We start from the raw sequence: 26,305 nt of genomic DNA on the forward strand, positions 1-26,305 counted from the left end.
TGACATTAGTTTACAGTAGTGAAGAAGAAAAGACTGTTCATGTGTCGATTGATCTAATAAGGCAATACAGTGATCTGTCAAGACATATTAAAGAGCCACAAAATGTTATTTATTGTTTGAATTTCTTAAAAAATGCCAACATTTTAAAGGTCAGAAAACATTGTAATTTTCTCAGAATATATGTTTTCTAAAGCTGCACAGGTATATCACATATTAGTATTAAAAACTTTATATTTTGAACACTCAATTGAGAATGTACACATAACGTATCAATTGGTTGTGGTTTGGAGACGCTTGTTGGTCCAAATAAAGAAGGTACGGACTTATCTTTGATAAACTAAAACTTTTAGCGAATCCGGCGTTAAACTCTTCAAGATTAGAGAAGCAGTCCTCTGTAAAATCTTGAAAGCTTCAAAGGGCTCTAAATGACCCCAGCCCAGGAAGAAGGGTCTTATCTAGCGAAACGATTATTTTTATTTTCTAAAAACATTTAACAACTTATATACTTTTTAATCTTAAAGGAACACTCCACTTTTTTTTGGAAATAGGCTCATTCTCCAACTCCCCCCGAGTTAATAAGTTGATTTTTACCGTTCTGAAATCCATTCAGCCGTTCTCCTGTTCTGGCGATATCACTTTTAGCATAGCTTAGCATAGATCATTGAATCCTATTAGACAGGGAGCGTTCCTCGTTGGAAGTTACCTAGCTGGGAACTAATTTCAGGCACTGCGTGATATTACTGTGCCTGCTGCGTCCATATTACAGCAGCAAACTTCCTTGACTATTACGCCAGATGGGAGTGTAGTTCCTAATCTTATCGGCCTAGAAAATCGCATTTTTACATTTTCCGCCGGTCTTAGTACACAATCTAATTACAGAAGAGTCAAGTTTTAAATAGGACAAATACCGAAACTCGTTGGTCATTTTTGAATGCGATGCTATTGGTCTAATAGGATTCATGCTAAGCTATGCTAAAAGTGATATCGCCAGAACAAGAGAACGGCTGAATGGATTTCAAAACGTAAAAATCAACTTATTAACTCGGGGGGAGTTGGAGAATTAGGCTCAATCCCAATTCTACCCCTTACCCCTACACTTAGCCCTACCCCTCCGTTTGGCGCGTTCACGTGAAGGGGTAGGGGTGTCTCATTTCTCTTTTGGTTGGAGGGGTAGGGGTAAGGGGAAGGGCCAGATAGCCCTCCAAACGAAGATTTTTCAGGACCTCACTTAAAACGAAGGGCTAAGAGAAATTTCCAACATGGCTGCTCACTCGAGCAAGCAGACTCGTAAATATAAGTAATTTTTGCCTTTAATACGGATTTTCATGACAATGTTTCATTATATGTATATTACCTTCAATCTTGTGTTTGTGTTTATGGTGTTGTTTTGTAAATAAACGTTTGCAAAAAAATCGCTAAAGTTTGCTAGCAGATAGCACTGATTGCACGATATTACAAAATATATTTTTATGTCACATACACTTGACTGCATGTTAGAAACATGAAAGACCAGTGGCACGGCAATTTGCAACGGTGGTGTAGTGGATGGTGTACGCAGGTAACGTATACGGTGTATACACACTTCCACTTTTTAAATCCCCTCTGATGCGCATTATTCATTGTCCTGCATTCGCCAAAATCATGGCAGTCCACCACATCCAGTCATGTGAATAAATGTAAATATTCGCTCAAAACACCCAATAAAGGCAGTGATGATGCAGTCAGGACCGTGGAGCCGGCTTGCTTTGAAATGTATTTGATGATTGCGCCTAATGCACCTGCGCCCGATACGTCTACCGCACCAGTAATTTAAATCAGTACATAATAATAAAAACGATACCTTACAAATAAAAAGAAGCTGATTTTTACGATCAGCAATTTCTTAAACCAGTGAACCCCTGTAAACATTTTAGTCCAAGGATCCAGAAAACGAACGCGTTCAAATAGAAAGTTGAAAACGAAATTCACAAATGAAGCATATATACTTCTCCAGGCACCACTACGCTGATTAGCAATTTGCCGCGCATGTGATAATGCGTTGTTTGTTTTGCTTACGGCCACATGTGAATGAACGGTGCGTACACCGTACATTTGTACTTTTTGCAACATGACAACATTTTGACATCTTGGAATGAGTGATAAACATCTGCGCATGTCCTCTGACGTAACATTAGGAACTAGCGACAACCTATGATGACGTATCACAGTGTTGTAGTGGTGTCCCATTTTTTAGGGGAAATATTTTAGCCCTTCCCCTTTACACTTTGTTTCAAGGGACAAGGGGAAGGGGCGAGGGGTAGGCGAAGGGGTAGAAAATAGAATTGGGATTGGGCCTTAGCCTATTTCCCCAAAAAATTGAGTGTTTTTTTAAACGCTTATCTTGCCGAGCTAGACAAGATGAGCATTTGAGGTTAAAAAAAAGTATATAAATAGTTTTTTTTTTTTTTTTTTTTAGAAAATAGCCCATCGTTTTGCTAGATAAGACCCTTCTTTCCTCGGCTGTGATCATTTAGAGCCCTTTGAAGCTGCATTTTGGAAGTTCAAACTCCGGGGCACCATAGCAGTTCATTATATGGAGAGAAATCCTGAAATGTTTTACTCAAGAAACATAATTTCCTTACGACTGAAGAAAGACATGAACATCTTGGATGACAAGAGGGTGAGTACATTATCTGTAAATTTTTGTTCTGAAAGTGAACTACTCCTAAAGGTGATTTAGAATAAACTCTCTTTTGAGACCTTGTTTCATACCAGAAGTAACCTGCTCTGTCTCGTCTGTCGGCGTGTTGTCAGTTTCCTCTTTGCTCCGTGATGTATTTTTTTGGGGAATGACTCTTAAAATCTGTACACAGAATTATAATTTTAAGTGAAAACCCTAATTCATGCTACGCAACACTCTTTCTAACTGGAATTTAAGTCACTGTGAGTCTCACAGATTTTGTGCAATAAATTTAAGATGGGCAGTAGCAACATTTCTATTTACACCCACACAAATATGTCTCCCCAGTGCTCTGAGAAAACATGAGATTCAGGCTGAACAGATATAAACTGATGACTACAAAGACAGACAGACAGACATAAGGTTAGAAAGAAAGAAACCACTCCTTCTCTGAATCAATAAGTCTCTTTTTAACAACCATGGGGTTTTTATTAAATAGTATAGACGAGGACAGGCAGCTGTATATCTTTAATGGTACAGTGCACAGCATAAATGAGTACACCCCCTCTTAATATATATAAAAGAAGTATTTTCTTAATGATCACTAATAAAATTCATGGAAAGATGGCAATATTTAAATGTATTAAACATATACTTAATAAAAACAACAAAATATATGCCAATATTTCCTGTAATATAAGTAAATTAGCCAATTTTGTTTAAATAATGGATTGCAGAAATGAGTACACCCTACATGCAATTCAGCAAATGTATAATATTCTAGTACTAAATATGTCCTCCAGAATATTAAGTATACTGCTCTGTCCCTTCTTGGCACTGAGTATATAAGTTCATGGCAAATTTTCACATCTGTCCTGTTTAACTCATGGAAGATGACCTCCTTAAATGCCCTGGTCTTTAATGGGGAGTTTTGCTTAGCTCGTCTCTACAGAATCCCCCACAGCTGCTCAAGAGTGTTAATACTGAGTGAAATACATTGTCCACTGAAGGATTTTCACCTTGGGAGAATAAATATCCTCATTGTCATGCTGAAAAAATGCCCAATAATGCAGGGAATGAGGGGAGGGTAGCATCTGCAGTTTCAGTTTTTTTGTATTCCATCACACAGTAGTGTGTGAATTCATGACAGCACTGATAAAGCACAGCTCCCTCACACCTTCAGCACTCATACATCCCTGTAGAAGAGCTTTACTACCACTGAACGCCACTGTAGGTACCAGGCACTTCTCGCTGTACTCCTCCTGTAGCAACACCAGAACATTTTGGATGCTTTTGGATCCGAAATGATTGACTTGGTTCCTTGACACCAGAGTATGGATTCCCAGAAGTCTATATTTTGTAAATATGGGCCTTGGAAGAGGTTAAATGAGTTTACTGTGCTTTGGCTACAGTAGGTAATTCTAGTGGTGACAATAACCATGCATGTCACTTCTGCAGGCTGCTTCATACTCTGTGAGATAAAGTGTCACTCTTTTCATAGCTTTTGCCGGCTCTGATACTCTTACATGGTATTTCTCCGCCTCATTTTGTAGCAAAAATTCACTCATCATTAAATGAAAATTTAAAGTGAAGACCTGGTTATTTCATGAGCCTTGTCACAAGTCCATTGTTTTTGAATGTCAGTGCTACTTCTGCTATATTTTCACCCTTAAAACAATAATTTGGTATTCCTCTTGTACCACTGTCCTCTTTTCTGCTAAGAAATAAGTCACCTGGCACTTCTCTCCCAAGTGGTTTCATTGTTGACAGCATTAAGTCTGTGTATGATTCAGTAGGCTATAAAACGCCTTTAACTGTCAGGAAATTACTTGTTTTAAAAAAAGTTTTGGTTCAGTATACTTACCGGTTGAGCAAAAATAGCTTTAAACCTACACTTTTGTTTTCTTTTTTTAGTTTTATTTAGTAACTTTCAGGAAGGTGTACTCATTTTTGCAACACAACATTTTATCACTTTGACAGGAAAACCTTAATTTGCTAAATAATTTTGGCATTCTTCTTTGGTAATTGATCACGCAGGCCTGTTGGAACATTATATCTCCAAAGAATCCTAATATGTCTTTCAGGTGAAGAGTAATTGCTCAATTTGTTAAGTTTTAGAGGGGGTGTACTCATTTATGCTGTGCACTGTATATTGCTAAAGAAGTGCATTGGTACCAAGGTCATGGATTTGATTCGCAAAAAGTGGAAACCGATAAAATGATACATTTGGATGATAAATGTATAGAATTGAAATAATAATTATAAGAAATTATGTTTTTTGAGGAAAGCATATATAGATTTTTCTCTATATAGTTGACTTCAATGGGGATCAGCGGGTTGAAGGTCCAAATTGCAGATTCAATGCTGCTTCAAAGGGCTCTACATGATCCCAGCCAAGGAATACGTCTTTAGTCTACAATTTCACACATTACCTAATTACATTGGAAAGGTACAAGGTACATTGGAAAGGTAATGCGAGTTACGTTATCAGGAATTTTTTTCAAGTTACTAGTAAAGTAATGCATTACTTTTTAATTTACAAGAAAATATCTGAGTTGTTTTTTCAAATAAGTAACGCCAGTTACTTTGTTTTCCCATTTATTGACTGACAAGTCTCCTGTCCCCATGTTGAGAGAAATCGGAAGTACAGAGGGCATTCTGTGTGCTGTTTAAACGTGTTACTGTAATTCTAGACTAAATGTGAACATGCATTAATTCACTCGCAAAAAAAAAAAACATATTTATTATTCATCAAAATGAATTAAAACTGTTAAATGCAAACTCAGAAAATGACGCAAATCTGCAATAATTAAATATTCTAAATAACACAAATCTTCTTTAAGTATTTAATCCCATTTTATTAACCAGTGTCTTTGCTGCTGACCTTTGATGATCCAGTTTAACCATGCTAATAAGCAAAAATGACTTTAAATTAACTAACTTTTGTGGTTCATTGTTTCTTTTATTGCTGAAGAGTGTTGAACCACCTATTCTGTGAATGTCTTGTGCCAATTCAGAGATGAAGCTTCTTGTTGAGTCTGTCTTTTACCCAAAGCATTGATTGTTTGAAAGTAAAGTGCAATAATGACTACTTTAAGCATGCTAAATGAGATACAGTATATAATGAGTATAACAAGGAACATTTCTGGTTTGTTCTCAAAAGGAATATTGAATTGGGTATTGAGTCTCACAGATGGGGCTGTGGGATACTAGAAAGCCTTTAATTGTCATTTGTTACCTACAACGCTTCCTCATTTGTGTCACTGTGGACAATATCACTATTATGCATGCAGTGTGAATGTGCGTTTGTGTATGTGTAAGCCCAGAGTTTGTGTTTCAACTGCAAACAGAGTCGGAGCCTTCAAGCCACGGAACATGATATACAAGCTCTCCTTAACATACACAAACACATTAACATGCCACCCCACCCAAAATCCAGTCAAAACAGCCCCAAACCTCACATACAGGAACACGCATGTGAGAAACAACAGGTAAGGCTAAATTCTACCAGTGTGAGTTCTCCTCACAACCTTACTCGCTCTTTCTTTGGGCCAGAGGACTGTTTGTCCCATCCTTGCACTGCAGTTCATCTCGCACAGCCACATACAAATGTCTCTTGAACTCTTAGTGATGGACACCTGCGGCACTAGCAAATCAGCATTCAACATATCACTCCCCTCACACAGCACATGTCTGTTCTGAGTGTGCTACCCAGCATGCTTTGTGCAAAGAAGGGGAATAAGGACTCCTCTGTCCACACAGGAAACAAGCATATGAAACATGCCAGCAGAGACCACACTAGCCATTCAGAGAGCTGTACTGAATGATGCTGCAGAGGTGAAAGCGAGCAGCAAAATATCAACACAAATTAAAACAGAGCAGCAACTCCCTATATTATACATTATCTGATGATTAGCAGACTCATATTCATACGAATCTCCAGACGCTGACAAAATAAACAGCAGCGTATCCACAGAAAAGAGAGGCAGCTAAATGAATGCTAATTCTATGAATGCTAATTTTACTATATCACTGTTTTCAGATTTTCTTGCTGAATTTCTTGCTGTTGCTGAAAGAAAATCTTGTCTTTTTTGAAGATTTCTGTTTGAAAGCAGATGGAAACTGCGTACTTGTACACCACTTAATTTGTAACATCAATTTGGGGCTAATTTGCTAATGGAAGCCTCATTCGCTATGAGTTTCCCTCATGAGTTTTAAATGAATAAATAAGCTCTGTGGTTAATACTGCTTGAAGGGAGTTTTACATTTTGTTATACAACATTAATTTAACCCAAAACTTTACCATTCAATTTGAAAACACTGTCTGCTTTAAAAAGTAGGTCGTATGGTATTTTCTAAGGTCAGAAAACATTGTATTTTTTCAGAATACACATTTAATATTAGTAATTTCTCAATGATTTCAAAACGGTTTGTTCGTATCAGATTTGTCTGTAAACCCCTCCCTTCCATAAGCCTACTCTGCTCTGATTGGTCAGCTAGTCAAGTCTGTTGTGATTGGTCTTTCCGTATACAATGCAAACAAATCGTGTCCACAGTAAAAGTTTAGCTGCTAACTGTAAAAACTTCACGAAACAATAATGGTGAATACGTTAGCCGAGTGCTAATGTGACAGTTTGTAAACCAAAATATGTCTACTGTTGTCTTAAGAATGACAAACAAAAGACACTCCATGTTATTTTTGCCACTTTTTAGGCCTTGAACAGATAAATACACACTTGTATGTGTCAAAATCCCCATCTTTGCAAGTATCCTGGTAAACAGTAATTTAGGTCTTAAAGGAACACTCCACTTTTTTTGGAAATAGGCTCATTCTCCAACTCCCCCCTAGTTAATAAGTTGATTTTTACCGTTTTGAAATCCATTCAGCCGTTCTCCTGTTCTGGCGATATCAATTTTAGCATAGCTTAGCATAGATCATTGAATCCTATTAGACCAATAGCATCGCGTTCAAAAATGACCAACGAGTTTCCATATTTGTTGTATTTAAAACTTGACTCTTCTGTAGTTCTATCGTGTACTAAGACCGGTGGAAATGCAAAGCTGCGAGTTTCTAGGCTGATAAGATTAGGAACTACACTCCCATTCCGGCGTAATAGTCAAGGAAGTTTGCTGCCGTAATATGGCCGAAGCAGGCGGAGTATTAACAGAAATGAGTTCCCAGCTAGTTTAGCATTTGCACATGTGCTGCGTGGTATTACTGCTCCTGCTTCAGCCTTATTACGGCAGCAAACTTCCTTGACTATTACGCCGGAATGGGAGTGTAGTTCCTAATCTTAGCATAGAAAATTGAAGCTTTGCATTTCCACCGGTCTTAGTACACGATATAACTACAGAAGAGTCAAGTTTTAAATAGGACAAATATGGAAACTCGTTGGTCATTTTTGAACGTGATGCTATTGGTCTAATAGGATTCAATGATCTATGCTAAGCTATGCTAAAAGTGATATCGCCAGAACAGGAGAACGGCTGAATGGATTTCAAAACGGTAAAACTCAACTTATTAACTCGGGGGGAGTTGGAGAATGAGCCTATTTTCAAAAAAAAATGGAGTGTTCCTTTAAGTAAAAGCAAATAGCTGAGAAATAAAATAGATGTGTAATGATATATTGGATCCGGGCAGCTCTTAAAGTGGTAGCAGTCTTATATTCCTGCTGTCTGCCATTCATGTTAATCAGACACCAAAAGACAGAAAATCTCTCACTGCTCTTGACTAAATCATTTTTGTAACTTTAATAAGAAGAAATATATATTTAATTTACACAGTAATGTTTACTGTTTACTTTTCTTCAGGGAGTTTGAGTTTTTGTTGTTGTTGTTGTTACTGTTGTTAATTTAGGCTAGTATTAGTTTTTTGTAATACTGACACTGGTGACAAGAATTATGACATTTTTATGATATCAAAAATTTGATATAAAGATCTTATTTAAGTAAAAATAACTATATTGTGATATATATATATAAATATATTATATGAGGTTAAAAAGCATATCAATTGTAATTTTTTTTAGAAATGAACCAATCGTTTCACTAGATAAGACCCTTCTTTCTCGTCTGGGAATGTTTAAAGCCCTTTAAAGCTGCATTTAAACTGCATTTTAGAAGTTTAAACTCATGGGCACCATAGAAGTCCTCTCTATGGAGAACATTCCAGATTTTTTTCCTCAAACAACATCATTTCTTTATGACTGAAAAAAAGAAAGACATGGAGATCTTGGATGACAAGGGGGTGAGTAAATTATACAGTGCCCTCTACTAAAATTGGCACCATTGGTAAATATGAGCAAAGGTGGATGTGAAAATAAATCTGCATAATTTATCCTTTTGATCTTTCATTCAAAGAATTCACAATATTCTAACCTGTCATTGAAGTAAAACAATAGAACCTGCGGGTGAAATCTATTATTATTATTATCTATTAATCTATTATTGGCACCCAATTATTGCAACGTCCTTTTCCCAAGATGAGTTTGGAGAATACCTGACCAGAGATCAGAGACCATTCCTTCATACAAAATCTCTCTAGATTCTCCAGAATCTCTCTCTTCCCAGCTTCATGTTGGTGCTTCTTCTCTTCAGTTTCTATACAGGGTTCAGGCCAGGGAACTGGGAAGGCCATGGTAGAAGCTTCATTCTGTGCTCAGTGACACCATTTTGTGTTGATTTTGATGTTTGTTTTGGATCATCGTCCTGCTGGAAGATGCAACCATGGTCCATTATAAGATTTCCAACAGAGGCAGTCAGGTTTTTTTTCTGCTGGTATTTGATAGAATCCATGAAGCCATGTATCTAAACAAGACGTCCAGGACCTCCGGCAGAAAAATAGGCCCACAACATTAAAGACCCAGCAGTAGTTTTAACCGTGGGCATGGGGTACTTTTTTATCTCTGTCTGTACCAAAATCATCTGGAGGATTAGCTGCCAAAAAGCTCATTTTTAGTTTCCACTTTGTATTTTGTGAAGATCAACAAACTTGTTCTGCACATCAGAACTACATTCTTTGGTTTTACTTCTTGTGATGGATGATTAAGGGAATTTGGCCTTTGTGTTCCTCATATATATAATCATGTGGAACAGAAAGTAATGGCTGGACAATTTTGTACTCCTAGCCACCCTGGTGTGCTAAAAAATGTAATATTAATGGGAATATACTTCAGAGACATTTTACTTAGACAAATTTCTTTGGGTGCCAATAACTGCCAACGTCAACTCATTTCATAATGAGATTTCCCCCAGTTTCCATCATTTTACTTCAATGAAAGGTTAGAATTTTGTGATTTTTTTCGGATGAAAGATCTAAAGGATAAACGATGCAGATTTTTTTTTACAGTCACATTTGCTCATATTTACCAAGGGTGCCAATATCAGTGGAGGGCACTGTATGTAAATTTTTGTTCTGGAAGTGAACTCCTTTAACGTGAAATAAAATTACTCTAAATATAATCGATAGTGGTAACAACAGCAAACCTGAGACTAAAACATGTTGTTCAGTATGGAGAAGTTTAGTAGCTGACAAATACTTTGAAATGGCTGCCAGTCGTGCCAGATGAAATTAATAAAACTTGAAGGGAATTTTAATTTGCCCAAACATGAAATTCGCAAATACTCCAAGTACACTTCTGTACACTTTTTTATTAATCGTAATGCAGGCAGGGAGAACTACAGCAACAGATCTTATACCTCTCACCTTTTATCACCAACACATATCTAAAATGGAATTACACAAATAACACTTGTGCTTCAGTTCCCTTTAACACGCTTTTTCTCACAGTGCACACAGCGTGCGTTTCTGTATAAACAGTAGCAAAGAACGCAGGGGCCACGTTGTCTTGAAAATGCACGTTCAAGGAACCACTTGTATTTTCTACTGCACTTCATTTTACTCAAGTCCACCATCCAATTTTCAAACATTTTTTTAAGTTCAGAGAGGCACGTCCATCATTCGTATTCCATGCAGAACCTCTTTCTCTCCTTAACAGTGGTGCACAACAAGCTTTGAGAAACTTTTTACATTTGAAGGTGAACAAGAACAGTAGGGAAGTTTTGTAACTGTAACTCGATTGATATTCACAGTACGAGACTGTGGTGTTCTGGATGATGCAAGAGAATTTGACTGTGGCAGGTTTGATTATATTAAAAAGTGTTTTGAGGTAGGGCTGGGCGATTAATCGAAAAGTAATCGAAATCGACATTCAGAACCTATAATCGATCAAATTTTTCAAGGTCAATTTTTTCAATTACTTTCCCTTTAAAAACATTACTGCGTGTGGAGTCAGGTGACCCCGCTCCGTTACGTTACGTTATTCCTCCGACATGTCGATGGAGAGCTTAAGCAGTATTTATACAGTAAAAAGTATTTACAGGATAGAGTAATTTTATTTAGAAGAGATACTGCTTATTTTCTACTTTTAATATTTATTATTATTTTATAAATCATTTATTTTGTTTCCAAAAGTGCAAGTTATTTATTTTCACTAATTTAGGAAAAATGTGACTTTTCGTTTTAAGCAATGTGTGCTTTAATTTCAGTTGTTCAACACTGATGTTCAATAAATAATCATACATAGTAGATAGTGTGTGCACCCTTCATTCAAAAATCTCTCACTTGTAATATGTGAGCATATTTACTGTACAAAACTTGTCAGTGAACTATGAGGGCAAAAAAATAAATATTATTTAAATATAATTAAATATAATTTTATTAATGAATAAAATAATCGTTCATTAATCGTAATCGGGTTAAAATGTTCAATTAATCGAGATTTTGATTTTAGGCCAAATCGCCCAGCCCTATTTTGAGGACACATGGACACACACACACCATTTCATTCTCTTTCTTTATCCCTTTCTCTCCTCTTTATATCTCACTGGTAAACTCACACACACACAAGCTACCATTGGTATTTAGGGCAGCCAACATCCTCTAGTAGGAAGCTATCCTCTGTGTGTGTGACATATAAGGCATATTTCTGGGGCACTCCACCCTGTTCCCACCGGGAGTTTCGCACACACACCAGTACTCGCGCAGAACATGGGTGGCTGGCATTCAGGAGTGAAAAATCTAGCAAACGACAGATGAAACTCAAATAGAACACGTCACGTCAACCATCCACATACACACTTTATATTAGGCACTTACTTCAACTTGTCTGCAAATCTCTGACATCTCTGCCTGTGTTAATGTCAGTTCAGTTTGAAGTCAAATTCACAATTTTTTAATTCATTTTCATCAGTGCATTCTAGGGTATTAGTACATACACATTACATATCAGGGATCAGTAAAATTGTAACTCTTTTAAATGCAGTCTCTTATGCTCTCTGGCTACATTTATTTGTTAAAAATACAGTAAAAACAGTAATATTGTGAAATATTATTGTAATTTAAAGTAGCTGTGTTCTATTTGAATACATTTCAAAACCTGTGATGACAAAGCTGAATTTTCAGCAGCTATTACTCCATAACTCCAGTATTCAGTGTCACGCGATCTTTCAGAAATCATTCTAATACAATGATTTCCTGCTCAAGAAGCATGTCTTATTATAATCAGTGTTGGAAAGAGTTAAATATGCTAGTTGATCTTTGCTGAATGTAAGTATTCATATTTTTACATAACAATGACACAAAAAAATCGTACTGAACCCAAACGATAGCGTGCAGCAATATGATGCAGCTTGTATACATGAACATTACCACTATTAATCTTGCAGGAAATTATGTCATCTGCATAGATGCTTTAGATAAAGGCCTTGCCAGCATTTGCGTGTGATGTCAGCACAATTCTGACTTGCAAAGGATGTATGTCTTTCAAGGACAACAGCAATACAGTATAAGTTCCACTGATATTTAGACAAAGATTAGGCCTCAAAAATCTCAAAGAGAATCTAACCAAACATTAAAACACCACATTATTCCAGAACACTGGTTGCCACCTAAGATCATGCAAATGAACGACAACTGGCGATGATTAATATAGCCATCTTGACGCATTTCACAGTGGTGAGTCTATCACCATACCAATAAGAGAAAAGGAATGATGGTCAGCATATTTCCCCTTACCAGACTCATCCATTCATCATGCAGGTTATTTACTACTGCGACTGGCCCATGCCCCACATACTGAGAAGATGCGAGAGCCGAAACAGATTGTAGCCTCTGTGCTTTGATTAACAGCGCTAGCCTTGGAGGGAGAGAGTTATGAGAATATATGACGGTTGGCACACACTTCATAACCTACTTCTACAACAGTCTGTGAATCTAACAAACTTCAAAGGAAATAGCCTGGGTCACACTTCTCATTACAGTGTAATCGCAGGAGTAAGTTCTGAGTAATACTAAAGAATAACATGATGAAACTGGTGTTTGCTCATAGACATTTGTTTTCTGACTCAACTAGGTGATCAAAAACCAGTAAAACTTTACAGGGTTCAATATTAGTTAACTACATTAGCTGCCATTAACAAATAATGAAAAATCTTTCTGTCAAAAGTTTACACACACATTGCAGAATCTGCTAAATGTTATTTTACCAAAATAAGAGGGATCATACAAAATGCATGTTATTTTTCATTTAGTACTGACCTGAATTTTTGTATAGTGATAGTTATAGTGATGTGTATTTGAACCCTTTCCAACAATGGCTGTATAATTTTGAGATCCATCTTTTCACACTGAGGACAATTGAGGAACTATTACAGAAGGTTCAAACACTCACTGTTGCTTCAGAAGGAAAAACGATGCATTAAGAGCTGGGGGTGAAAATTTTGAACAGAATGAAGATGTGTACTTTTTTCTTATTTTGCCTAAATATCTTATTTTTTTTATTTGGTACTGCCATTCAGAAGCTACAGAAGATAATTACATGTTTCTTAAAAAACAAAATAAGTTAAATTTACCCCGATCTTCAAATTCAAAAAGTTAACAACAGGTAACAAAGTATTTAGAATCAAGTGTATGTATGTTTTTGAACGGGGTCATTTTTGTAACTTCAACTATTATTTTCTCTTATGAGCTATATGTAAACATCTTTTATGTGAAATATCTAATTCAGGTCAGTACTAAAAATAAAAAAAATAAAAATAACATGCATTTTGCATGATCCCTCTTATTTTGGTAAAATAGTTAACATTTTGCTGATTATGCAAGGTGTATGTACACTTTTGACTTCAACTGTAAGTTTGTAATTTAATATATAATAGCTGATCTTAAAATTGTACACCCCACCTCCAATATTCATATTAGAGGACAAACAGATTTTCCACAGGCTGATTTAGGGACTAAATGTAATATTTTACAAATCAACCAGTCCTGAATATCTGAGACAATAAAAACAGGAAAACGCAAAAATAAGTAAATAAATACATTTTTACAATAATTTATATAGCTATATATCTATCTACATCATAATAAAAATTATATAAAATACTGACAAGTTTAGTAAACATTAAAATAATTTTAATTAACTGTGAAAATATATCAGTTTATTATACACAACTTAAATTAGCCTACTTATTAAAAACACCTTTTCTGTTTGTTGTTTCACTACTAAAACTAGTGTTGTAATGCTTTTCCAACCAACACCACAACATACACAAAATATAAATATATAAAAATACAATCCTGAATAAAAATGTGACCCTGGACCACAAAACCAGTCATAAGTAGCACAGGTATATTTGTAGCAATAGCCAACAATACACTGCATGGATCAAAATGATCATTTTTTTCTTTTATGCCAAAAATCATAAGGATATTAAGTAGAGATCATGTTCCATTAAGATATTTTGTAAATTTCCTATAATGTAAATATATCAAAACTTATAATATGCATTGCTAAGAACTTCTTTTGGACAACTTTAAAGGTGATTTTCTCCCTATTTTGATATTTATGCATCCTAAGTTTCCAGATTTTCAAATATTTGTATCTCTCTAACACACCATACATCAATGGAAAGCTTATTTATTCAGCTTTCAGATAATGTATCCTCATGCCTGGTTTTGTGGTCCAGGGTAACATTTTATTATACACAACTTAAATAATTCATGGAAAACTCGATCATCAATGTTTTCTGCTTGTTGTTTCACTACTTAAACTAGTGTTTTAAACTAGTGTGAGCATAAGTGAAAAATATAGCATTAATCCTTAATAAAAACTCATATGTAATCCCTATTTAATAAATCATACTTTTTATTAACATCTACATAACATGAGCTCTGCCCTAAACGTTAATTTAGTAAATGAAAGTACAGTTTCTAAGTGGATTGAGGCTGGATGATCAGGGTCATTGTAGATGTACACAGGTATCCTGGAGGCAGATGCACTAGTGGGACAGGTGTGTTGCATCTCTGACGACACTTTCAACGTCCGCTGGGAAACACTTACAATGATCCAGCTCTTATGTTTCAGCTTATTATAGAGTTTAAACCAGATTGAGTTGCTGTATAAGTTTACAACCTGTACAACAAGTTTGTCCGTTATGTGACTGAAATCAATGACAGCGATTCCGGTCCCTCTCGAACACGTTAACGGGCTTTTGTTTCGAAACTGCGCTCTTTTCTCTCGGACAACATGATTAAGCTTCGTAAAACATGCTTATTTAACACTGAACATACTGAAAACGCAATTTGTAAATCTTAACAATAGACAGCATCACAATAGAGTAGCCTAACCTATAGGGAACTGCAAAATATAAAAGCTTACCGTGCATATCGCGAAAGAGAACGACACAGTGTTATTGTGATTTCATAAAAACAGCGCCAGGGAAAGCGGGAATATCCTTGGATAACTGGCGATGTGTGGTTTTGGTATCCAGGTGAAGGATCGGCTGTACCTGCTCACTGCAGATCGCTGACTGCGGCGTCGTTTCACTATCCACAAGTGATAGGGTTGACGTCACTGACAACAGCAGGATGGGCGGAGCTTCGCGCGGTCGCTCTCCGTAGCGGTGCACAGATGTGCACGAGGATTAGTGAGAGCGCCTCCAGATGAGCTCGGACAAAATACCATGTCACTAAAATAATTTGACAAGTTCACGCTGTGGATTATAAATATCGAGCAGAAGGTCTGAACTGAAATAGAACGGCTGGACATTAGAAGTCCCTAATATGAAAATCTGTGCACTCCTTTGTTTCAGTGGACAGTTGACAATTGATAGAGAGATGTTCATTGAGCAGCCGTTTTAAAGATGTTTCGAATTTTGTACTAAACACTCTGCTGAGAAGCATGCTAAAACAACAAAAATTGTCTGCTGGTGACATCCCAGCCTGGGTTTAGGTAGGCTTTGGGCTATGAAGTGGCCAGAACCACTCTAAAGCCATCTTGTGTTGGTTTAAGTTGTTTTATTCAGCTATTACACTATTTTAAAAATATTTAAATATTTTAACTAGACTACATGTACTGAACATATACTTATATACTAAAAAATTTAATTAATAAGCTTTTTTATTGATGTATGGTTTGTTAGGATTGGACAATATTTGGCCAATATACAACTCTTTGAAAATCTGAAATCTGAGTGTGCAAAAAAATCTAAATATTGAGAAAAATGCTTTTAAAGTTGCCCAATAGAAGTTCTTAGCAATGCATATTACTAATCAAAAATTGAGTTCTGACAAATTTACCATAAGACATTTACAAAATATCTTCATTAAACATGATCTTTACTTAATATCCTAAAGATACTTGGCATAAAAGAAAATGTGATCATTTTGACCTATAATGTATTTCTGGCTACAAATGCATGTGCTACTTAAGATTGGTTTTGTGGTTCAGGGTCACATATAAGTCTCAGTTTCTCAATGAACATTATTCCATTCCATGTAGAAAGCATGTTTTTCCCTATGTACACCATTTGAAAGGAAAAAATGTCTCTTATGCTCACAAAGGCTCCGCTCATTTGATCAAAATATTATAACAGTTTCCTATTTTAATAGATGTAATGTTTTTTTTTTCAGGATTCTTTGATGAATAGAAACCTCAAAATCAGCATTTATTTGAAGTCAAAATCTTATGTAACATTATAAACGTGGCTTACTGTCACTTTTCATCAATGTAATGCATCCTTGAGGATTAATCTCTTTCAAAAAAGAAGTTTTACTAATCCCACATTTTGAATGTTAGTGTAATGTCTTTTCAGACTGTGAACAACTGCAGAATTACACTACATGAAACTACTTTGATCAATTTCATTACTTTAAATATGGAAGTAAGGTCAAAAAAAATTATTTAGGATATTTTATTTGCTATTCAGATATCTATTTGCATTTTTGGGGTGTTCTCTGCTGCCCTCTATTGCTCAGAGTAACTAATTGCAAGGCAGAAGAATTCTAGCACACACAAGGCATTTGCAGACACTGATGACACATATATAAGACGATAAACAACAAATGAAATAATTGTGATTATTTTAATTTAAGATGGTTATTTGTAGATAAGCATCAGAAGCTGAGCTGGTGAGAAGCATGTAAAATACACAGACACACAAAAAGTTCTGATGCATCACATGCAGTCATTTGTATGTATCTCCAGAATCCATTTTGAGGCAAACCCCAAATCCAGAACATCAGAATGTCTCACCAAAGTCAGATCCTTTCAGCCTCAGGTTCTTCAAAGGGATTGTCTCTGTCCATGTTGGAAGTGCTTTCTATGGACTGTTCACTTTCTGAGATTTTCCTGTACCTCCTTGAAGATCTGCTCCTCCAGTCTGGATGTGTCATACTCCTTCAGCATATCGTACGGCCTCCACGGTTCTCCCCACTTCTGAGCATGCTCCATCATCTCCGGGGTCAAATGTAGGTCAAAGCGGATACCCTTAATGTTAAACTTGGGACGCTCCCAACGTTTAGACCACGGCTTTGGCTTCATTTTTACTTTTAACTATAAGAGAAAGAGAGAAACCATCAGAAAACCTTTACAATATAGTGAATGAGCACCACAAGTGTACAATTGAACATTACAGAACATTACAGATAAAAAATGTTTTACTAAAACATCTTACCTGATTGACTGGAACATCTCCTGTTATCTCATAATGGACAGGTTGCATGTCAAAGTCGAAGGTGCTGTACTCAGGTAGAGCATCTCTCAAGTACATAAGATTGTCGTCGAGTCTCTTCTCCAGCTTTAACACTTCAATTTTACGCATACGTGGACTGTACATCTCATAGCATATCTCCACTCCTACAGTGAATGAAAACCTATTACTATGACATTCATAACAAAATGCCAACAAACGTCAGATTTTTTTTTAATAATCATTGTACAGTAGATAATTTTCAATTTTGTTAATACTGATTAGTTGTTGCAGCATTACAGAACCGATAATAAAAGAAAACTAAAACAAAGTCAAATTAAATGCTTCAAGTATTTTTTTACCCTGGCCATCAACCACATTCCTAAGTATGAAAGTAGCCCCCAATCCTTTTCCAGAGCGCTGAGTGCAGATTCCAACAAAACGATTCAGGTTCTCGTTCATGTGAGGATCAGTCATGGTCACTGCTAAAACACTGCCTACATGAAATAATAAGAAGAATATTTAATGAAGAAAAGAGAGAGATTTTTTTAATCACACACCACCATAAAATGCAGAGGCCTTGCAGGGTGTTCAAATTAAAAGTATTTCTTACCAACATAAAACTCTGGAATGTTGAGAACTTTCCGTCTCTGCATCATGTCTTTCCGTTCTGCTGAAAATTTCACAGGGTTTGTGCGCTGACGAGGAGGGATGAACTCTGGACTCAAAAACCTAATCAGACATGTATTTTGTAAAGCAGCTAAATCATGAAACATGTTACTAATATAAGTCTTGACAATTGAAATACTAAACAGCTGACAGTGATATCTAGTGATGCAAATATTTGTAGTAATAGCCAACAATACATTGTATGGGTCAAAATTACAGATTTATTTTTCTTTTATGGCAAAAATCAATAGGATATTAAGTAAAAATCATGTTCTTTGAAAATATTTTGTAAATTTTCTACTGTAAATATGTCGAAACGTAATTTTTGATTAGTAATATGCATTGCTAAGAACTTCATTTGGACAACTTTAAAGGCTATTTTCTCAATATTTCATTTTTTTACACCCTCAGATTCCAAATGTTTAAATAGATGTTCAATATCTCAGCCAAATATTGTCCAATCCTAACAAACCACACATCAATGGAAAGCTTATTTATCCAGAAAGATTGCAAAAATTTACCCTTATGACTGGTTTTGTGGTCCAGAGTCACATATTCTTAACAACCATTCATATTTAAACAAATGTTGCAAAAACTACATGTCATTTATACATTTAATATACCATGCTGATTGAGTGACAGGTTCCAATAAACCTTTTCTAATAAAACTGTTACACCTCAAGAAGCTGGCAGGTGTAAACTAAAACATAATCATATGCATTTATTAAGCAACAGCGTACATACCGTCGCAGAGATGCTTCTTTCTGTGTTTTGTCTATTATAACTGGCTTGGTTGGAGGGGTGAATTTTGGAGGTCCATCTGAGGCTGCAGCGTGCCTCATCACAGACGTCGACAGAAGTCCTAGAAATAAAATTAATATTTTGCATGTATACAAATCATTTAAGGTTTCAGTAATAGCTAACTTACTCATTACATAAATGCTTTACACTTTATAACCGCGGAGTTATTCACTTGAACAAATTATGGTTTTAATGATCCACTCTTTTCTTTTATTAGCATATAATATGCACTTGGTAATGGGGTATATAAAATACAATAACATACGTTCGTTCTGAGGGAGATTTCTTATAATTCGTAGCGAGTTCATCATTTCTCGCGTCCTCCTTATGCACGCCGCCATGTTTGACCTCTGACAGAGGAGTGTGTGTACAAAAAGCATTCTGATTGGCTGTCCAACCTCAACAACGATGACTCTGACTAGCTGGATGATGTGAAAACTAAAATGTTTCATACAATATGAATTATGTTTACGTTACAACTACCGCGCTGTAAACATGAGTAAAATAAATATAGCAAATTTGAAACTTAATTGTGTGACTATGAATAATATATTTGTATATATAAATGACAAATCTATGAACCCCTATATTTTCATTGTAAGCAGTGTAAATGCATCTTTTCATATGATTGGCGCTCATTTATCACTATGTTCATTTATTATTTCCATTCAGATGAGATAAAATCAGTAATATTTCTATGGACTATCTAATCAAACACAGACATGTGCGCATGCGCATAGAGGCTGGTCCTTGTGGCGGAAGGTTCGTGTTTAATCCACTGACACACGTGGATCTGTGTGGCGTCTGCAGCGGTCAACATCATCACACAGTGGGCCATCTCACATCTGACGACTTTACCAGCGGTCTACTCGAGCAACCGATAGGTAAGATAATTGCTGAAGCAGAAAAGTTACAAACATACTTGTTTTGCTAAGTTTTCATTACCATATTTATTTGATATAATATGCACCGAAAAGTTTGTAAATAATTCTCAGGCTTTTCGTTACGTCACAACAACCTTTTTAGTGTTGAGTGCTTATTAATAATAAAAAATAGTATTTATTAATATATGGCTCCTTATTGTTAACAGTACATAGCCTACTAAGAGTGTTTGTTATGGTATTATTCATTTATTGTATAATTTAAATGAATTTAACGTTTCTAATCTATTCCATAACACTTTTATTTGAACTAAATAGGTGACTTTTGACTGACGTTAGTTTGTGATTGTCTGCCTTGTGCTGCAACCCACAAATTGTTTGTTTGACCCCTGACTTAGTTCATCCCCTTTTCCTCAATGCAGCCAATCATTATTAGCGGTTTAAAACGTTTCTGTTTGAAATAAATTAACTTATTAAGCTGAGATTTTTTTTAAATTGCTGATAAATTTAAGGTAAATCAAGAAATGATTTTTTTATGCACCAGCATGCACTGGAAAAAAATAGTTTGCAGCACAAGTTATGGATGCTATCTTTCTTTCTTTCTTTTAGAATCATGCCTGTCGTGCGATTTTACAGAAGAGAGGAGACTGGGGAGGGTCGAGTCATACGAAGGATTGCACAGCTGTATCCAGATGTCAATATAACAACAGAGCTTTGCTACAATGTAGACCTAGATGGTGAGAGAATATTGTATAGAAATGGCAGTTTGGGACTCTGTGTCAAGTCACATTTATTTACATTGCACTGTACACTACAGATTTTTTTCAAAGCAGTAATAAACAGGATAATAGCAGTATTAATGCTGCAAACTACTACTGTAGATCTGTAAAGCAGCTCTGAAAAAGACTAGTATTATGCTGCGTTCCAGGCAGTTTTTTGAGCCCGTAAATCCTGACAGGTCACCCCAAACAGCCTGAGCGCATTTTTTTATTATTGTATTATTATTAATTTGATTGCAACATTATATTGTCCTAAAGTCTACTTTTCCACCGTGTACCACTTGCATAAACACCGCACCCGTAGGGGCTGCCATTGTTGTTTCGCGGGCTATGTAGCGTCAGAGCTCGGAACTCGGAGTACATCAATCTAGTACGAGTTCGCGGGTTGGAAGTCACAGGTTTGACTGCTGTTCAAGTGCACTTTCATAGGTAGAAGGTTGGAAAAACACGGGTAACGGGTTGCCTGGAACACGGCATTAGTATTAGTATTAAACTGGAATAGTCATTATTCAGCTCAATTTAGTCCAATGTTGATTAAGTTGAGTTCAATGGCAACATTGCAGAGTTCATTAGTTATGAAGCAAACTTATTTCAGTTTAAGTCATTTCAGTGTTGATACTGCTTAGTTCAATAATAGTGACAGTGTTGCAGAGTTCATCAATTATGAAACAAATTTAATTCAGATGAAGCAGGTCTAAAGAAAGCAATAGTGTCATCATCCAGATCAATTTTGTTCCTCTTTGGTTCCTCTGTGCCTCTTTTCATCTTTGTCATCTCATCATCTCTTTTTCTCCCAGGGTCTGACTCTTTGAGTGTGGAGCAGAAAGACATATTGCGCTGGTTGTTTAGTCCTCCTTATTCTGTCAGTTTGTCAGAGGAGCCCGCTGTAAAACCAGAGGATGGGGCAAGACTGGTGGAGATTGGGCCCAGGTAACCTCTACTACTGTCTTATCATAATAGATTGGCATTGTAATCATTATTATAACTCGCATCACGTCTTTGAACTTTATCTTGACCTTTGCAGGTTGAACTTTTCCACTGCTTGGTCCACCAACGCTGTGTCCATCTGCCAAAGCGCTGGTCTGAGCCAGGTGACGAGAGTGGAGCTTTCCCGCAGGCATCTGATCAAGGTCAGGATAATAGCTTTACATTTCAGTGAGATTTTTTTCCCCACCCATTTTGATTAAAAGCTCTCTTTTTCATCTCCATCTAGCCCCAGGAGGGACATAATGGTGTATTGAAGGACGGCGAGATTGAGAGACTGATTTGCTGCTTGTATGACAGTATGACCGAATGCGTTTACTCCCAGCCAATCACGTCATTTGCGGTTGATATTCAGCCGCAGGAAGTATTTGAGGTGGACATTCTAGGAAATGGTCGTACTGCCTTAGAGAAGGCCAATGAAGAACTTGGTAAGATATGTTTTTGGAGTCTGGACCACATTTATAATAAAAAAATGACTTGGTAATGATAATATTTAGCTTGGAGTAACATTGGTTTTACCTTAAAGGCCAGCAGTAGGTCTTTAAGAATTAATATGCATCATCCCATTGGCCAGTTAACAGAAGTGGAAAAATATGGGAATGTTTGCATTTATTCTTACCATTTTGCCAATACATTATGAGAACATGGTTTTAAAACCAGTAGCAGTAGCACATTAATTGAAAATTAAAATGACGCTATTCTTAAAGACTAAGGACTAAAGATTTTTTAAATGATTTAATCAGCTGCCTGAACAACTGTGTGTAGGCAGTATTCGATGATGAGATCTGCAACTCTTTCTTTTACAAATAATGATCCAGTATTTTAAGGTCACATGGGACTTAACGTGATTAGAGGAGGGGTAGATGTCACAAGATAAGAGGAGCCTAGTTGATTAGATCACGAGGTGTGTGAAAGGAAAGAATGAATGACTGTATGAAAGAAAAGCTTACTGCCTGCATCTAAGATTAGTGAAGGCCTACTGGGTTAGAAATGAAGCACATTAGAGGTTAAGTTCACCCAAAAATGAAAATTCCATCATTGATTACTCACCCTCATGTTGTTTCAAACCTGTAAGACCTTTGTTTGTCTTCGGAATACAAATTAAGATATTTTTGATGAAATCCGAGAGCCACTGCTGTCACATGGACTATTTTACCGATGTTCAAACTACCTTTCTGGGACTTCAGCTCTCAGATTTCATCAAAAATATCTTAATTTGTGTTCCAAAAGATGAACGGAGGTCTTATGAGTTTGGAATGAGATGAAGGTGAGTAAATAATGAACTATCCCTTTAAACTGAATGAAGACATTTACATTGAAGAAAATAAATAAATCCAATTAAAATGTATATTAAATAAAATAAAATGAACTTTGAAGTTAAACTTTGTTTAAATACCTCAAGCATGTGACGGAAATGTTACAGCCCTTACCATGTTGTGATGCCATGTCCTGGTGCGAAGACAAAAACAATAAAACCCATTATAAGTGAGCCATTTGTTGCATCTAGTGAGGACATAATTACTGATTATAATGACTCCATGTCTGCATTTGTGAACGTACAAAAGACAAAAAACAAGTACTATTCTACACTGCTCAAAACCCGCGTTTGAATAGCCAGTAGCAAATTCTTTAAAGGGGTCATCGGATGCAAAACTAACTTTTACATGTTGTTTGAACATTAATGTGTGTTGGCAGTTTGTGTACAAAACCACCCTACAATGATACAAATCCACCCAGTGATATTTTTTTAATCTTTAAAATATCCCCTTTTTAAAGCTCAAAGGTCATTCTAAGTTTCTTGTCGTTGTGACGGCACACAGTTGATTGACATGAGTGTTTTACCTTAGACCCGCCCTAACCGAGCTGAAACGGTCCGAATACGATTGCCATTGTGTTGACTCAGGTGCAGAGAAAGACTCTAATTGAGCGATTGAGGTGTTCTGTTGTTGGATGTAATAATGAACATAGCAGTAGTCATTTACTCCTGACATCTGAGCCACTTAAGAGGCAGAGGACAACGTTACTTTTGTTTTTAAAAGGAAAGCGCCGATCCTGATCTACATATGCATCTATTTTCGTGTGAATCATTCGTGATGCAGTATAAGTTTTTTTTTATGCATCTTTGCAAATGGCCTTTCTTAATAATGTGCTTGTTGGCAAGTTTCGTCGATAAACACGGCTAAATGCAGCTAAACGTGGCTAAATGTGGCTAAAGTAAACATTACAGCTTGTAATCCCTCAGCAGAGAGGGGTGGGGCGAGCAGAGCTCATTTGCATTTAAATGGCCCATGCTATAAAATGAGCTGATATTTTGCAGAGCTGATTTTGACAAGGTAAAAGGGTGTTTTGTACACTACTATTGAGAATTTTTAACCAAAGTATATTAGAGACTTCTCATTAAGACCCTAAAGAATCATATGAACTTGTTGAAAATGGGCATCGGATGACCCCTTTAAAAATGAAAATGTACTTGCAGGCTGTAGAGTCAGAAGTGCCAGACTGTCCTTGCAAAGTTAGAATTGCTCCACATTATAATGTGCACAGTCGGCACAGTAGGCTACTCTCCTAGGTTCAGGAAACAGTCCTCCGTAAAATGCGCTGCACATACTCGAATATTTGCGTTGTACTGTTCTTGAATAGTGTTGTAAATATTACGTAACCACTGATTTCAATTTGTGTACTCATTTGGAAGGCCAAACAAAGTACTTTCACAACAAAACACACGGCGTCTCCACAACATATCGGCAGTTGCAACAGTACTACAGCGAGAATAAAAGTTATGCCTTCTTTCTTTCCATATGCATTAGGGTGGTGTTATGCAAATCTTCCCACACCGTGACGTAGATTTGTGGGGGCGTGTTTAAATGAGACGTTTTAGGAAGGCGTGGCTGAGTCTTCACTTTTATAAAGAATATCTCTTTGGGTTTGAGACTTTAATCTTTGCAACTTTACAGATCTTATATATGCACAAACAGCTTGTAACACTCCAAAGACAAAGGAAAACATGAAATCACATCATATCGTATCATTAATAAAAAGTCTATAACAAACTTTGGTTAAAATTTCTCAATGGTAAGTGTAAAAAAAACCCACCCTTTTTACCTTGTCAAAAACAGCTCTGTTCACAGCGAGCCATTTCGGCGCTTGTCCCTTTAAATGATAATGAGCTCTGCTCACCCCGCCCCTCTCTTCCGAGGGGTGACGAGCAGTTCTCTGAGACTGTTAACTTTAGCCGCATTTGTCATGGAACTTGCTAACTAGCACATTGTTAGGAAAGGAAATTTGCAAAGATTCGTTAAAAAAAAAAACGTATACTCACTTTTTCTGTAGGTGAAGCTGAATCACAAATGATTTGCACGAACATAGATACATTCGGGGGTGCATTCCCTTCAAAAACAAAATTAATACTCAACTCAGATGTCGGGAGTAAATGACAACTGCTATGTTCATTATTACATCCAACAACAAAACACCTCCATCGCTTTGGAGACATTCTTGTGTACCCTGCTCCAGTGTCGGAACAATGGCGGACTGTTTACAGCTCACTCAGAGTGGGTCTATGCTAAAACACCAGTGCCTGTCAACAGATGTGCAAGCGGCCTGCCATGAATTTGTGAATGTCTTGATCTGAGACGGTGCTTATGATTTATGGGGATTTAAAAAAACACTGGGTGGATTTTTATCATTATGGGATGGTTGTGTACACACACTGCCAACACACATTTCAGTTCAAACAACATGTAAAAGTGCATTTTGCATCCATTGACCCCTTTATCTTGTCTTAGTTAGCAACAGTAACCAAAGGGTGGAGGTGCTTAGCAAGAGTCAGTTTAGAATATTTGTTGTTTTTGCATTAATTTTTGATCTTTTTCTTCATTACATGTTTATCTGGTTGCTGTCTGTCTCTGTTTCTGCATGTATGAGCAGGGTTGGCGTTTGACTCTTGGGATCTGGACTACTACACTGCACTCTTCCAGAGGGTGAAAAGAAATCCCACCAGTGTAGAATGCTTTGATCTGGCTCAGTCCAACAGGTGTGTGCTCTCCAGAGAATAAACACCAAAGGAAAGTGTGACTTTTATCTGCGATAACATATACAATGACCGTTTCATGCTCTCTCTGTCCTGCAGTGAGCACAGCCGCCACTGGTTCTTCCGAGGGCAAATGATCATTGATGGAGAAGAGCAGAAGGAGACACTCTTCAGTCTTATTATGGGTACTCAGCACCATAGCAACCAGAACAATGTCATCAAATTCTGTGACAACAGCAGGTTAGATGCTTCACTGTGAATGTCAACCCTTTTGAACAGCACTTGGGCAAAATATCTCAATATGTGGTTCTTGTATGTTTGTAGTGGCATTAAAGGCATGGAGCTGGAGTGTATGTATCCCACAAACCCTGCACAGGCCAGTCCTTATGAAACCCGACATGCTACCAGACACGTCATCTTCACTGCAGAGACGCACAACTTCCCCACTGGTCTGATCCTAAATGCGTTTAATATG

The 26,305-nt window shown here is 36.6% G+C and overlaps 3 protein-coding genes across 3 annotated transcripts in view; 1 reads left to right on the top strand and 2 right to left on the bottom strand.

Annotated features, from left to right (window-relative positions):
- LOC141348598 (intersectin-2-like) overlaps nt 1-15,515 on the bottom strand; it is an 83,375-nt gene extending 67,860 nt beyond the window's left edge. The window contains exon 1 of the mRNA XM_073852874.1: nt 15,376-15,515. The gene's annotated coding sequence lies outside the window, so the exon portion shown is untranslated. The remainder of the gene's footprint in view (nt 1-15,375) is intronic.
- Nucleotides 15,516-17,066: 1,551 nt separating this feature from the next.
- mrpl19 (mitochondrial ribosomal protein L19) lies at nt 17,067-19,503 on the bottom strand. The gene is made up of 6 exons (XM_073816940.1): nt 19,422-19,503; nt 19,100-19,217; nt 18,300-18,418; nt 18,049-18,183; nt 17,672-17,853; nt 17,067-17,550 (listed from the first exon to the last, which is right to left on the bottom strand). The coding sequence occupies exons 1-6, from the start codon at nt 19,495-19,497 to the stop codon at nt 17,329-17,331; spliced, it is 852 nt and encodes a 283-aa protein (XP_073673041.1). The 5' UTR covers nt 19,498-19,503; the 3' UTR covers nt 17,067-17,328.
- Nucleotides 19,504-19,928: 425 nt separating this feature from the next.
- pfas (phosphoribosylformylglycinamidine synthase) overlaps nt 19,929-26,305 on the top strand; it is a 30,792-nt gene continuing 24,415 nt past the window's right edge. The window contains exons 1-8 of the mRNA XM_073816428.1: nt 19,929-20,040; nt 20,647-20,774; nt 21,614-21,746; nt 21,841-21,946; nt 22,030-22,228; nt 25,728-25,833; nt 25,930-26,070; nt 26,155-26,279. Coding sequence (XP_073672529.1) covers nt 20,651-20,774; nt 21,614-21,746; nt 21,841-21,946; nt 22,030-22,228; nt 25,728-25,833; nt 25,930-26,070; nt 26,155-26,279 — 934 coding nt within the window. The 5' untranslated portion in view covers nt 19,929-20,040; nt 20,647-20,650. The remainder of the gene's footprint in view (nt 20,041-20,646; nt 20,775-21,613; nt 21,747-21,840; nt 21,947-22,029; nt 22,229-25,727; nt 25,834-25,929; nt 26,071-26,154; nt 26,280-26,305) is intronic.

This window comes from Garra rufa, chromosome 13, assembly GCF_049309525.1.
Source record: "Garra rufa chromosome 13, GarRuf1.0, whole genome shotgun sequence".
NCBI lineage: Eukaryota > Metazoa > Chordata > Actinopteri > Cypriniformes > Cyprinidae > Garra > Garra rufa.